The sequence below is a fragment of the Pleurodeles waltl genome, chromosome 1_1 (assembly GCF_031143425.1).
Source record: "Pleurodeles waltl isolate 20211129_DDA chromosome 1_1, aPleWal1.hap1.20221129, whole genome shotgun sequence".
NCBI classification, from domain to species: domain Eukaryota; kingdom Metazoa; phylum Chordata; class Amphibia; order Caudata; family Salamandridae; genus Pleurodeles; species Pleurodeles waltl.
In genome coordinates, this window is record NC_090436.1 from 565,968,521 (window position 1) to 565,980,976 (window position 12,456).

Genomic DNA, 12,456 nt, shown 5'->3' on the forward strand with positions numbered 1-12,456 from the left:
AAAACCTACAAGTTTAGGTAGAAGGAGCAGTGTAGATTTTGATCACCACTGTTGATAATCTACTGGCCCACCAGGTTTATAAGAAAAATATGTAATCATTAGGTGGCACAGATTGTATGACATCTTTGATATCTATCTATATTCGACTGTCACAGTCTGGGATATTTCACAAAAATTTAGAAATACTAAAATCTTGCTCTCCAGCAACCAGGTGAATGTTTTAAGTGGCTTTAAGAACAAATACACAAACACAACCAAGGTAGAAAACAGCCTTACGCAAGGTTATGTTTTGATCCCTCTATTATTAGTGTATTTGTCTCAGCTGCTGGCACAACAAGGAAAAGTATGCTTCTTTACTGATAAACTGGTGGAGCTGTGACTTTGTATATTAATGCCTGCCAATGACACCCAGACATTTACAAAGGCAATTGAGTGGTTTGTACCTTCAAAGAAAGTCACCAGTTAATATTTTTCAAAGACTAACGTAATGGATATTGGGCATCAGACCAATAGGAACAAGTTGTGCTGGAAATCAAATGATGTCAAACTGGAATTAATACGAGACATTCCTATTTAGGTCTGGGTCCCTGGAGTAACTTGAAACGGCACTAGCATTTGTCTTCCATTTAGCCTAGTTGGCCATGGTTGGGCTTAGTCTACCTACATTTTTAGTTCTTTTGTTCAAAGTAATCTTAAGCACCTAAATAAAATGCACAGTACAAAAATATTTTCTACTATCTGAAACTACATTTCTTGAAGTAAAATAGTTTCACATTAGGAGAGATTAGAGGTGAAGCTGTGTAAACTTTGTCTCTGTATTAGAATGACATGCCCATTGAGCATTTTACAGGAGAAAACTCTCACTTCATTTTCATTTTTGTTGTAACCTTCAACAGGCTCCAGAGGGATTACTTAAAGATTGTGTGTGGTCTGTGGGTTTGGGTGCTGGTCCTAACTCCAACAGCCACCAGGTGGAATCCCATGGGAAGGTCTTGTTGCAGAAGACCAGTACTTTTGTCTTTTCGTAGTTGAGCTTCAGGCAGTTGGTTTGCATCTAGTTTGCTACCATGGTCATGCAGTTGGTGAATTTGGTTCTGGTTCTGGTTGTGGTTGTCTTGTCCTTTAGGGAGAGGATGAGATGGATGTCATCGGCATAGGAGATGTATGTGATGTCTTGTGATTGGATGATTTTGGTGAGTGGTGTCATGACAATGCTGAAAAGGGTGGGGCTGAGGGACGACCCCTTTTTGACTCTGCATATCAGTTACTTAGTCTCTGATGTGAAGTGTGGAGCCTGATGCTTTGTGTTCTTCCTGTGAGGAAAGAACATGTCAATTTGCGAGCAAATCCTTGTATGCCTGTCTTGGGGAGGCTTCAGATGAGGGTATTATGTGAGACGGTGTCGAAGGCTGTAGCGAGGTCGAGCAGGATAAAGGCCACTGCTTCTCTGCAGTCCAGAATGATTAGAATGTCATTGGTGGCCCCAATGAGTGCTGTTTCGGTGCTGTGGTTCTTTGTGAATTCTGATTAAGTGTTGTCTAGAAGATGATGTAGCTCGAGGTGGATTATGAGTTGCCTCTTGATGGCCTGCTCAGTCACTTTGGCTGGATAGAGGAGCAGGGAGATGCGTCTAATTGCCAAACTCTTGATGTAAATCTGATTCATGGAATAATTTCTGTCTGGTTGAAAAAAATAATAAACAGAATTGTATAAAGCCTTTCTTGTTTTATAGATCTAAAATGGTTGCCACTTTAAAATATAATTTCAGCTCTAGGCTGGTATCCTTGATATCCATCATAGGCATGTTCCCAGATGGCTTCTTAGACAGAGGAAAATCACGTGCCAAACCTTATAATGTATTTAATTTCTGGCTCGTAGGCTCAGAGTTAATATGGTCTGTGATGGTCGAGGATTAAATGCAAATCCTATGTTCTTTTGCTTTTTTCATGTTTAATAGCATACAGTAACCTATCAGTGGCCAGATTGCCCACATTACAGCGGGCTCTATACTACTTAACAAATACCTCTTCAGTCCTATTTTTGTTTTTCTACTTTTTTCCTAACAGGTGTAATTTAGTAACACAAATGTGACTTACAAATGATGTAAAGGGTAACTGACTTGGTAAGTTGTCTTTTGTGCTTATTATCTACGATAGCCTCCAAGTCATGTGTTCTAACTGTGATATAAAATCACTAATAGGACCATCATACCTTCTTAATTTCTAATACTTAAATGCTTCTTTTTTCAAACTCACCCCTGGTTTCTTGCTGTATGTTGTTTGGGATCAGTGGGTGTTTCATATTTGATAAGGCCAAACTTTGCCTCAATAAACACATGCAGCATTACATAAAGAATGTGCTATACTTTTTCTTTCTAGATTTCCACCTCGAAGAAGTTATTGACTGGCCTGGTGTAAACCTTAAGCTTGGTCAGGTTTCCGGTTTGGCCCTGGACCCCAAAAATAACCTTGTCATTTTCCATAGAGGCGATCACGTCTGGAATGGAAAGTAAGTGGACTCTCTGTGTTGTGCAGCTTATGGCTAGAAGGGCCTGTCAATGTATTGGTGAAGGGCACTGTGATGCTCACCAGTCAAGGCTAGTGTAATTGCATGAAGCATATTATGAATAAGGTGTACCAGAGTTACTATAGTAAAAACATTTTCTGAACCTTTTTTATCAAGTTGTCTTTTTATCTCAACTCTTACAACAAAAACAAGAGCAGAGCATCAGAAACAGGATGGTAGAGTAGGCCAACGTGAACACAGTATCTTGCATTTATCAGGTTAATGATCTGATGCTTGGTCTCAAAACCCAAGCAGGTGTCACCAAACAAAGGAACATTCTGCAACATCTATTGTTGGTGATTGTTTGAGATACAGGACTAAGTAATGAAAACAATATTTTCCCTACACGGGTTGACCCTTTTTACCCCTTCTGTGCCGGGGACGTAATGGTTACGTCCACCGGCCCAGTGCTACTGTGCCGAGGACGTAACCATTACATCCTTGGACAGGAGCTCGGTGGGAGCACTAGGTAGAAACATCTAGGCGCCAGGGATCATTTTCTTTTTATTTTTATTTTTAATTCTTTTGTTTTTTAGAGGTGGGGAGCGACCCCTTAGGCAAGGGTCGCTCCCCTAGGGGGCAAATTATATTTAGTCCATTTCTGCCCCCCTTGGGGGTATATCGGCCTATTTTTATGAGGCCAATCTGCCCCCAAGGGGGGCAGAAACCACTAGACACCAGGGAGTTTTTTTAAAAAGGTGAATTCACGCAAGGGGAGCGAGAAATTTATTTTAGGCCATTTCTGCCCCCCCTGGAAGTAGATCGGCCTATTGTTATTAGGCCGATCTGTCCTGGGGGGGGGAGAAACCTCTAGGCGTCAGGGATCTTTTTTTTTTTTTTTTAAAGGTGGCGAGCGACCCCTTAGGCAAGGGTCGCTCCCCCTAGGAGGCAAATTATATTAGGCCATTTCTGGCAGATCGGCCTATTTTTATGAGGCCAATCAGAAACCACTAGACAGCAGGGAGTTATTTTTTTAGGTGAATTCATGCAAGGGAAGCGACCCCTTAAGCAAGGGTTGCTCCATGGGGGGGAACAAATTTATTTTAGGCCATTTCTGCCCCCCCCTGGGGGCAGTTCGGCCTAGATCTCTAGGCGCCACGGATGATTTTTTTTTTTTTTTTTTTTTTTTAGAGGTTTGGAACGACCCCTTAGGCAAGGGTTGCTCCCCTGGGGTGCAAATTGTATTTAGACCATTACTGCTCCCCTTGGGGGGCAGATCGGCCGATTTTTGTTAGGCCAATCTGCCCCCAAGACGGGCAGAAACCACTAGACACCAGGGATCTTTATTTTTTGCGTCTTTTTCACGCAATGGTCTCTTTACTGGGGGGGGCAAATTTATTTTAGGCCATTTCTGCTCCCCTTGGGGGCAGATCCGCATATTTCGATTAGGCCGATCTGCCCCCGGGGGGGCAGAAACCACTTAGGTACCAGGGATTGGTGTGTGTTTATGTGTGTGTTTTCTTTAGGGGGGCAGCCCCTTGGGTAAGGGTTGCTCCCCATGGGGGCACATTACTGTTGGAAGTATTTTTGGAAGGCCCATCTGCCCCCAAGGGGGGACAGAAAGCCCACCAGACACCAGGGAGATCTTTTTTCTCCAAAGTAAGAGGGTGGGGGTATGGCCATACCCCAACCCAAATAAATGGGGCCAAAGTTGTTCTGCCCACCAGTGGGCAGATGGGGCATGTACCCCTGATCCACACCCAGGGGGTGGGGCATAAAGTCTACTAGATGCCTGGGAATTTAAAAAAAAAAAAAAAAAATAGTGGGGTGGTGGCTACCAACCAGTATGAGCCTAGTTATGCTCCCACCCCAACTGAAGGGGGTAACAGTCTTTCAGCTCTCCCCCGCACACTAAAACATCTTATCCCACGACAAGCAAGAAGACAGTTGATTATTTGGGTTTTGGTTTTACAATTGGGCCATGAGAGCTTAGCTAACTCTCAAAATCGTCCCACTTAAAATGGTGAGGGCTGCACTTTATGGACTTTGGGACGCTGCCATGTAGACAAATCCACAAGACCTAGACATATCTGAAAACTAAACATCGGGGTGATTCCAGGGTGGTGTGTTTCACATGCACCCCTCACCATTTTCTTACCCACAATGCCCTGCAAACCTCCAACATTGCTGGAAATCACACATTTTTCCCACATTTTTGTGATGGAACCTTCTGGAATCTGCAGGAATCCCCAAAATTCCTACCACCCAGCATTGTCTCATCTATACCGATAAGAATTCTGCTGCGCTTGCCAGCCTAAAAATGTTTTTTTTTCAAACTGCCCTTTTGGACCCGCTTTGGTTCCCCTTCAATTTCAACATGTTTTTGGCTCTTCCCTGTCACAAGCACTTGCCCACCTACACAAATGGGGTATCATTTTTACCAGGAGACCGAGGGGAACGTTAGGTGGTATGAAATGTGTCCCGGTGCGGTGATCCCACACAGAACTGTGAGGAAAAAAGTGTTTTTTAGCTAAATTTGAGGTTTGCTGAGGATTCTGGGTAAGAAAATATTGGGGGATCCACGCAAGTCACACCTCCCTGACTCCCTCGGGTGTCTAGTTTTCAGAAATGTCTGGGTTTGGTAGGTTTCCCTAGGTGGCTGGTATTTTAGTATTTCATCATTTTGTTGTGTCCAGATAGCGTTTTGGGGGCAATTCCTTTCGCGGGCAGTAGGCCTACCCACAAAAGCGAGGTACCATTTTTATCGTGAGGCTTGGGGGAACGCTGGGTGGAAGGAAATTTGTGGCTCCTCTCAGATTCCAGAACTTTCTGTCACCGAAATGAGAGGGAAAAAGTGTTTTTTAGCCAAATGTTGAGGTATGCAAAGGATTCTGGGTAACAGAACCTGGTCAGAGCCCCACAAGTCACCCCATCTTGGATTCCCCTAGGTGTCTAGTTTTCAAAAATGTGAAAGATTGCTAGGTTTCCCTAGGTGCCGGCTGAGCTAGAGGCCAACATCCACAGCTAGGCACTTTGCAAAAAACAGCTCTGTTTTCTTTGGGAAAATGTGATGTGTCCACGTTGTGTTTTGGGGCATTTCCTGTCGCGGGCGCTAGGCATACCCACACAAGTGAGGTACCATTTTTATCAGGAGACTTGGGGGAACAATGGGTGGAAGGAAATTTGTGGCTCCTCTCAGATTCCAGAACTTTCTTTCACCAAAATGAGAGGAAAAAGTGTTTTTTGGGCTAAATTTTGAGGTTTGCAAAGGATTCTGGGTAACGGAACCCAGTCAGAGCCCCACAAGTCACCCCATCTTGGATTCCCCTAGGTGTCTAGTTTTCAAAAATGCGCAGGTTTGGTAGGTTTCCTTAGGTGCCGGCTGAGCTAGAGGCCAAAATCTACAGCTAAGCACTTTGCAAAGAACATGTCAGATTTCAATGAAAAAATGTGATGTGCCCATTTTGTTTTTCCTGTTGCGAGCATTAGGCTTAGCCATGCAAGTGAGGTACCATTTTTATCAGGAGACTTGGAGGAATACAGAATAGCAAAACAAGTGTTATTGCCCCTTGTCTTTCTCTTCATTTTTTTCTTCCAAATGTAAGACAGTGTGTAAAAAAGATGTCTATTTGAGAAATGCCCTGTAATTCACATGCTAGTATGGGCACCCCGGAATTCAGAGATGTGCAAATACCCACTGCTTCTCAACACCTTATCTTGTGCCCATTTTGGAAATACAAAGGTTTTCTTGATACCTATTTTTCACTTTTTATATTTCAGCAAATTAATTGCTGTATACCCGGTATAGAATGAAAACCCATTGCAAGGTGCAGCTCATTTATTGGCTCTGGGTACCTACGGTTCTTGATGAACCTACAAGCCCTATATATCCCTGCAACCAGAAGAGTTCAGCAGATATAACAGTATATTGCTTTCAAAAATCTGACATCGCAGGAAAAAGTTACAGAGTGAAACGTGGAGAAAAATGGCTGTTTTTTTCACCTCAATGTCAATATTCTTTTATTTCAGCTGTTATTTTCTGTAGGAGACACTTGTAGGATCTACACAAATGACCCCATGCTGAATTCAGAATTTTGTCTACCTTTCTGAAATGTTTAGCTTTCTAGGTCTAGCATTGGTTTCTCACCCATTTCTGTCACTAACTGGAAGGAGGCTGAAAGCACAAAAAATAGTAAACATAGGATATGTCCCAGTAAAATGTCAAAATTGTGTTGAAAAATGTGGTTTTCTAATTCAAGTCTGTCTGTGCCTGAAAGCTGGGAAGATAGTGATTTTACCACTGCAAACTCTTTGTTGATGCCATTTTCAGGGGAAAAAACACAAGCCTTCGTCTGCAGCACTTTTTCCCCATTTTTGGAAAAAAACGAATTTTTTGCTGTATTTTGGCAATTTTTTTTGGTCTCCTTTAGGGGAACCCACAAAGTCTGGGTACCTCTAGAATCCCTAGGATGTTGGGGAAAAAGGATGCAAATTTTGCATTGGTAGCTTATGCGGAGAAAAAGTTATGAAGGCCCTAAGCACGAAGTGCCCCAAATAGCCAAAAAAAGGCTTGGCCCAGTAGGGGGAAAGGCCTGGCAGCGAAGGGGTTAAGTCGGCAAGAAAGTCTCTTCCCCTCAGTCGCATTCTTAAAATGTTACTTATTTTGGCTCCTTTAGCTTATCAGAGCTTTTGTGTACCAACCCAAGTCTGAGTTATTAATCATCGTCCATTCTGTTGAGTTTTATCAAGTGTAGCTAGGAGCTATCAAGGGCTTGGAGAGTGGTTGGTAAGCAGACACTGCAGAATGTATTCATGGAGATTGCCCTGAAGGGCAGGCTTTAGGCAGGGGCGAGCTGGGCCCAGTTCCAGAGCATCTAGTTTTAGAGGGGGCACAAGGCTTGCCTCGAAAACTGCTTTGAAATATGTTTATTTTTATTACAGGCCGCCAGCACCTGTTCTTCCCTCCAAGCGTAACACAAATGCACCATCCACCCCCCACCCGACCACCACCCCCTTGGCATCTCTCTTCTAACTTAGCATCTGAATAAGTGATTCAGAGGAGAAGAGGGGAACTGGCCTGTAAACAAAGGCATCCACCCTACTTCCCACTAACACCAGAAACAGCAGGAAGTGGGCGGATTAGGTCAGTGGCAGACTTTCCAAAACGCTCACCAAACAATTCCATTGCCCCCTAAACAACCAGAGGCAGGAAGCAGACCAAGATTCCCTCATTCACGCGGAAATGGTGTAGCCCGACAGAAGCACTATTACCGAGCGTAATAGTAGTTCCTTTCCATACATCAGTTCGAATTGAAGAGGTTAAGGTATAAAACACTTGGGAGAGAGAGGAGAGCGGAGTTGACCAGGAAGGGCGCTAATTTGATTTCTCCCCGTGCTGTATCGTTGCTAAGTCCAGCTGAGCTGCCCAGCATCAGATGTTTTATATTTCAAATGTAACTTTATGCAAAGAAATCCTAGAACCAGTGCTTCAAATGGGCCGGGACTGTCTTGTACAGAGTACCGTCACTTTGTTATTTTTAGAGAGAGAGTACCTGCACTTCTCAAGAAAAACGTAATACTTTTAATTGAAGAGTACCGGCACATATCGGAAATAAGCAGGTACTCTGCACTTCTGTGTTTCCATTTCAAGCACTGCCTAGAACACTAGACCACTTTTGGTTTAGTAGGTTGATGTCCAGGCACATGATGAGCTTGCAGTCTAGTCAGCAGTTTATTTCGTGAAGAAAGAATGCTTGGATTTACCTTCTTTCAGAGGAAGGCAGTAGAAAAAGATTGACTTCCTTCTCAAGTGAGCTGGTTTGACTTTTTTGTTTTCTTTATCTACTTCTGCAGTTCCTCGACTTTACATGAAAAATCGCCACCCCCTTAGTTCTTTTATCAACAACACAATATAGAACCAATTCAAGACGACAGCAGAACGCTAATCAAACATAATTGCTTTGCGTGGAAGAGTATAATTTCATTTACGTCATGCATTGCGTTACTGACGCACTCCGTCCACGCAGTTTATACTGCGCATGTTAGGAAGGCGTGAGTCATGAGCCCAGGGGGAATGGCCTGCATCTGCTGTGTTAAAAAGCACTCCCACGCAAAGCTCCTTTTGTTTTGAATTGAAGGGACTTGGAAGTGTTTATGAAACTTCACTCACTAATGGTAATTTAGACCTTGATAATATAGGAATATAAAATTACCTTATACCCTAGTGGTTATTGTGCTTGGAATAGGGACTGTTGAGCTGCTTTATCAGAATGAGGCTGCAGCAGTCTAAGCTTGCATCAGATGTGTATCATGTGAGAAGAGGCTGCAGCAGTCTAAGCTCACATCAGAAGCATATCATGTGAGAAGAGGCTGCAGCAGTCTAAGCTTACATCAGAAGTATATCATGTGAGAAGAGGCTGCAGCAGTGCAAACTTCCTACACAAATTGGATAAGTGCTGTAGGAGTGGTAACCACCCCTGGGCTGTGGGGGTGATGAGGTAACCACCACTTCTGGGTGGAGCAGCGATTCCGATCACTGCTAAAACACCATCAATTCAAAACCTCTTCACCTTTCTCACGTACAGCATCTCAGGAATACCCCTGTGCCAGACAAACTACAATGCTTTCTGCCCCATCTGGCAATTTCGGCTACGGCAATGTCTTTCCTGTTCACTATCCGCTGTAATAAGCACCACACCGCGATGGCGACTGCAGGGTGATTTCTAACTAATTACATCTGCGTCTGTCCCAACTGATTGAACCTCTCATATGTTCCTTTGCCCTATTAGGTTCATAGTCCTGCACAAATGAGCCACCCTTATTTGTAGAGCTTGCTTTGAGGGATGGCACAGACCACACAGTGCAGGGGGGGAAAGTCTCTGGGAGTGTATGTTTGGGACTTCTGATACTTGCCCTAGACTCTGGTCTTCAGCAAGCCTCACTGTCTATTGGTGGCTTGCACTACCAACTTTTCTACTTTCTCCCAAATGTCGTGGGGTGTGAATGTATTGAAATTTATCAGGATTATGGAAGTTCATACATAGAACGTGGATTTAACATCTGTTCGGTTCTCCTCATCCACAAATAATGTGTAATAATGAAGGATGAAAGTTGGTGGAATTGTCCATTCGCCGATCCAGCAATTTTCCACAATGGAGAGATCATGTGTTTGTGCCCCAGGTGCTGACAATCCACGAGTCTTTGGGGGGGTTTCCAAACTCTTTATTAGATTTCTGATTTTCAGAACACAAAACCAACAATGCCAATGTTTAACCATTATAGCCCTTCTCAGATATTACTCAATACTGAACTTCTTTCAAAGCATGTCTTTTGCATACACATTATTGTCAACAGTGATGGAGTTAAAATTTCAAAGATAAATAGCAATCATTTCATTTAAGCATTTTTAGCCACGTCCCCCACATTTTGCTATTTCGTTTGTTAATCCCCGTATAATGTGGATACTCTCCATTGCTGCACAAAGATCCATGCTTGGATCCACTCATCAATTGCGGGGGCAGCTGGCACCCTCCACCTTTGAACAATTTCTCTTATGGGAATCATGAACTCTAATGAAACCAGATTTCATCTAGCCCAGCCACCAGTCCATTCATTCATTCTATTCCCAGCAATGCCCTCTTAGGCTCCGGCATCAGGCTGTCTCCGAGAACACGTGAGGTTATCATAAATGTTACTCCAATATATATGGGTCACGTAGCATAGCCATATCTTGTGTAGGAAGGTAACCGCCCCCCCCCCCCCCTCATATCGTGTATGTTTGAGGCTTGAAGACTTCCCTATTTTAAGAAGTACCTTCGCTATTAAGTAAACTCTGTGAAAGGTTTTGAACTGGACGGGACAGAGCCTTGCTGGGATCACCCTCTCCCTTACAGCCATTTGTGCCCATGTCTATTCCTCCTCCACTAATGTGTCCAGGTATGTCTCCTATTTAACTCTGTGTTTGCAGCGGGTCTGGCATATTCACAAACAGGGCTCTATAAATACTGGATACCACTTTTTTACTCTAATTGCATGAGAACCAGTGTGGCTTGGAGAGGGTTAAAGTCTGGGACTTCCATAAGCCGACTTTTTCATGTCACAAGGACATGCCTGATCTGAAGGTAACAGAAGAACTGCTTCTTATGTAAGTCAAATTGTTCTTGAGGTGAGCAGATGTTTTAAGGTAGGAAGATCCTCATATGACGCCCACCCTCTCTCCCAATGAAATCTCAACCTGAAAATCTCAGTTGCTGGGTCACCTTTGACAGCCACTTGTCATGCCAGAGTGGAGTCATCTGAGGTATCCTGCAATGCCATTTCATGTCCCTGAGTGTGTGATACCATGTAGTTAGCCTAGTAATTGTGGGTAGTTCTTAAGATACACTAGATGTATAATTGGGAAAGCCATTTTTGCAAGACTGCAGCCTACATTTTCTAGTCTCACAACCAGATCTGTCTGGTCAGCAAAAAAAACAGTCATTTATCGGACGCAATTGAGTGGCTTGATAGTAGCATCTAATATCAGTGACTCTCATCCACCATCGTAAGGTGACTGAATGCATTAGTTAAAAGCCACTCTCGGGGTCCCACAGATAGGTGATGATCAGCCTCTGCCGAGAAGAGAAGACGTTCCCCGAGAAGAGGTAATCATGTTTTTGAAGGATTGCTCCACAGCTCTGGATGTGATGTAACTTGATAGTTCAGTGGAGCAATCAATATGTGCCGCCTAGCATGTTGTTGGGGCAAGAGTTACACACACACACACACTCTCTCTCTCTCTCTCTCTCTCTCTCTCTCGGAAGGTCCCACTCTCTCCCTTCCACAGTGATCAGGAATAGCAGGGACTTCTCCCAAATAAACATAAGGCTCGACTCAGCTCCGAAAATAAACTGTTTAATCAGTTTTATTATCTGCTGAGTATTGCACAAAGGAATGACGACTCTTCCTAGCTGCTCTAGAGTTTAACAAAATAGAATTGAAGCAACAGAACTATAATGAAACTGACAAACTACCCTCAGACTTCTGTGGAATGGGGCATCACGGTCATAGGAGAAGCTTGAACTGGCAATAAAAAGGCAGACTGGTATTCTTCTACAGTGTTCACCCTGAGGCCATTTTCATGCCCAAGCTTACGAACTATCTGGTCCATATAAATCCTGATATAAGAAGGGATACAAAAAATGAACCAAAAAACTACCAAAGGCTTACAGAACTAAAACGTTAATGAAAATGAATTTGACTAGCTGTGTCCTCCAGTAGCACAAACATGGGACCCTTCTGTCTTTAAACAACGAGAAGGAACCATAGAGCTTTCTAGCTACGCAGTAACTAAGAGGAGCATTATTTAAGCAGAAAAGCACTAAACTGGGAGCTAATGAGCTACCTAAACTTGCTGCTGATTCTTAGCACCACTTTCTTGCAGAAGGCAAAAATATATTCGAGTCAGCCATCAAAAGATCCAGCTTAGGGTACAGAGCCTCATTTTCTGCAAAGATATGGACCAAAAGCCTGATGGGTTCTGAGTAGGCGACCGTTTTATGACCCCACTCCATTACTTGTGTGAACAGATGCCACTGTTAAAATAAATGAGCACATGATATTAAAATAAATGTGTGTCCACTTTTAAATGCGCTCCGTGGACGCAAATCATTGAAAACTTTAACAGCGAATACATATCATGCCTCTTCTGAAAAATATGACAGTCTGTAATCTCATCGCCTACTAGTACAAGGACTGTAATGAATAGTTGCATGTGTATCACATCCTTGCCTTTATGCCATGTCCTTTTGTTTAACAAGTGTTGATAAACAACACAAGCAGTGTAAAGGTGCTGCCCTCCATTTTTCGCCATGATCCAAGTGGACAAACCAACAATGTCCTAGCTGTTGAACTGCTTCTGGCTATGAACTAGACTTTAGAAATGCCCTACTAATTGATCTTCTGACATCCTGA

General features: G+C 43.3%; 1 protein-coding gene across 15 annotated transcripts in view; it reads left to right on the forward strand.

The window, feature by feature from the left end:
* The window catches only part of PAM (peptidylglycine alpha-amidating monooxygenase), a 1,007,326-nt gene that overhangs the window by 823,476 nt on the left and 171,394 nt on the right, over positions 1-12,456 (forward strand). For all 15 annotated transcript variants that reach the window (XM_069226162.1, XM_069226060.1, XM_069226139.1 and 12 more), the window contains one exon: positions 2,379-2,508. In XM_069226162.1, the coding sequence (XP_069082263.1) occupies positions 2,379-2,508 (130 nt within the window). The remainder of the gene's footprint in view (positions 1-2,378; positions 2,509-12,456) is intronic.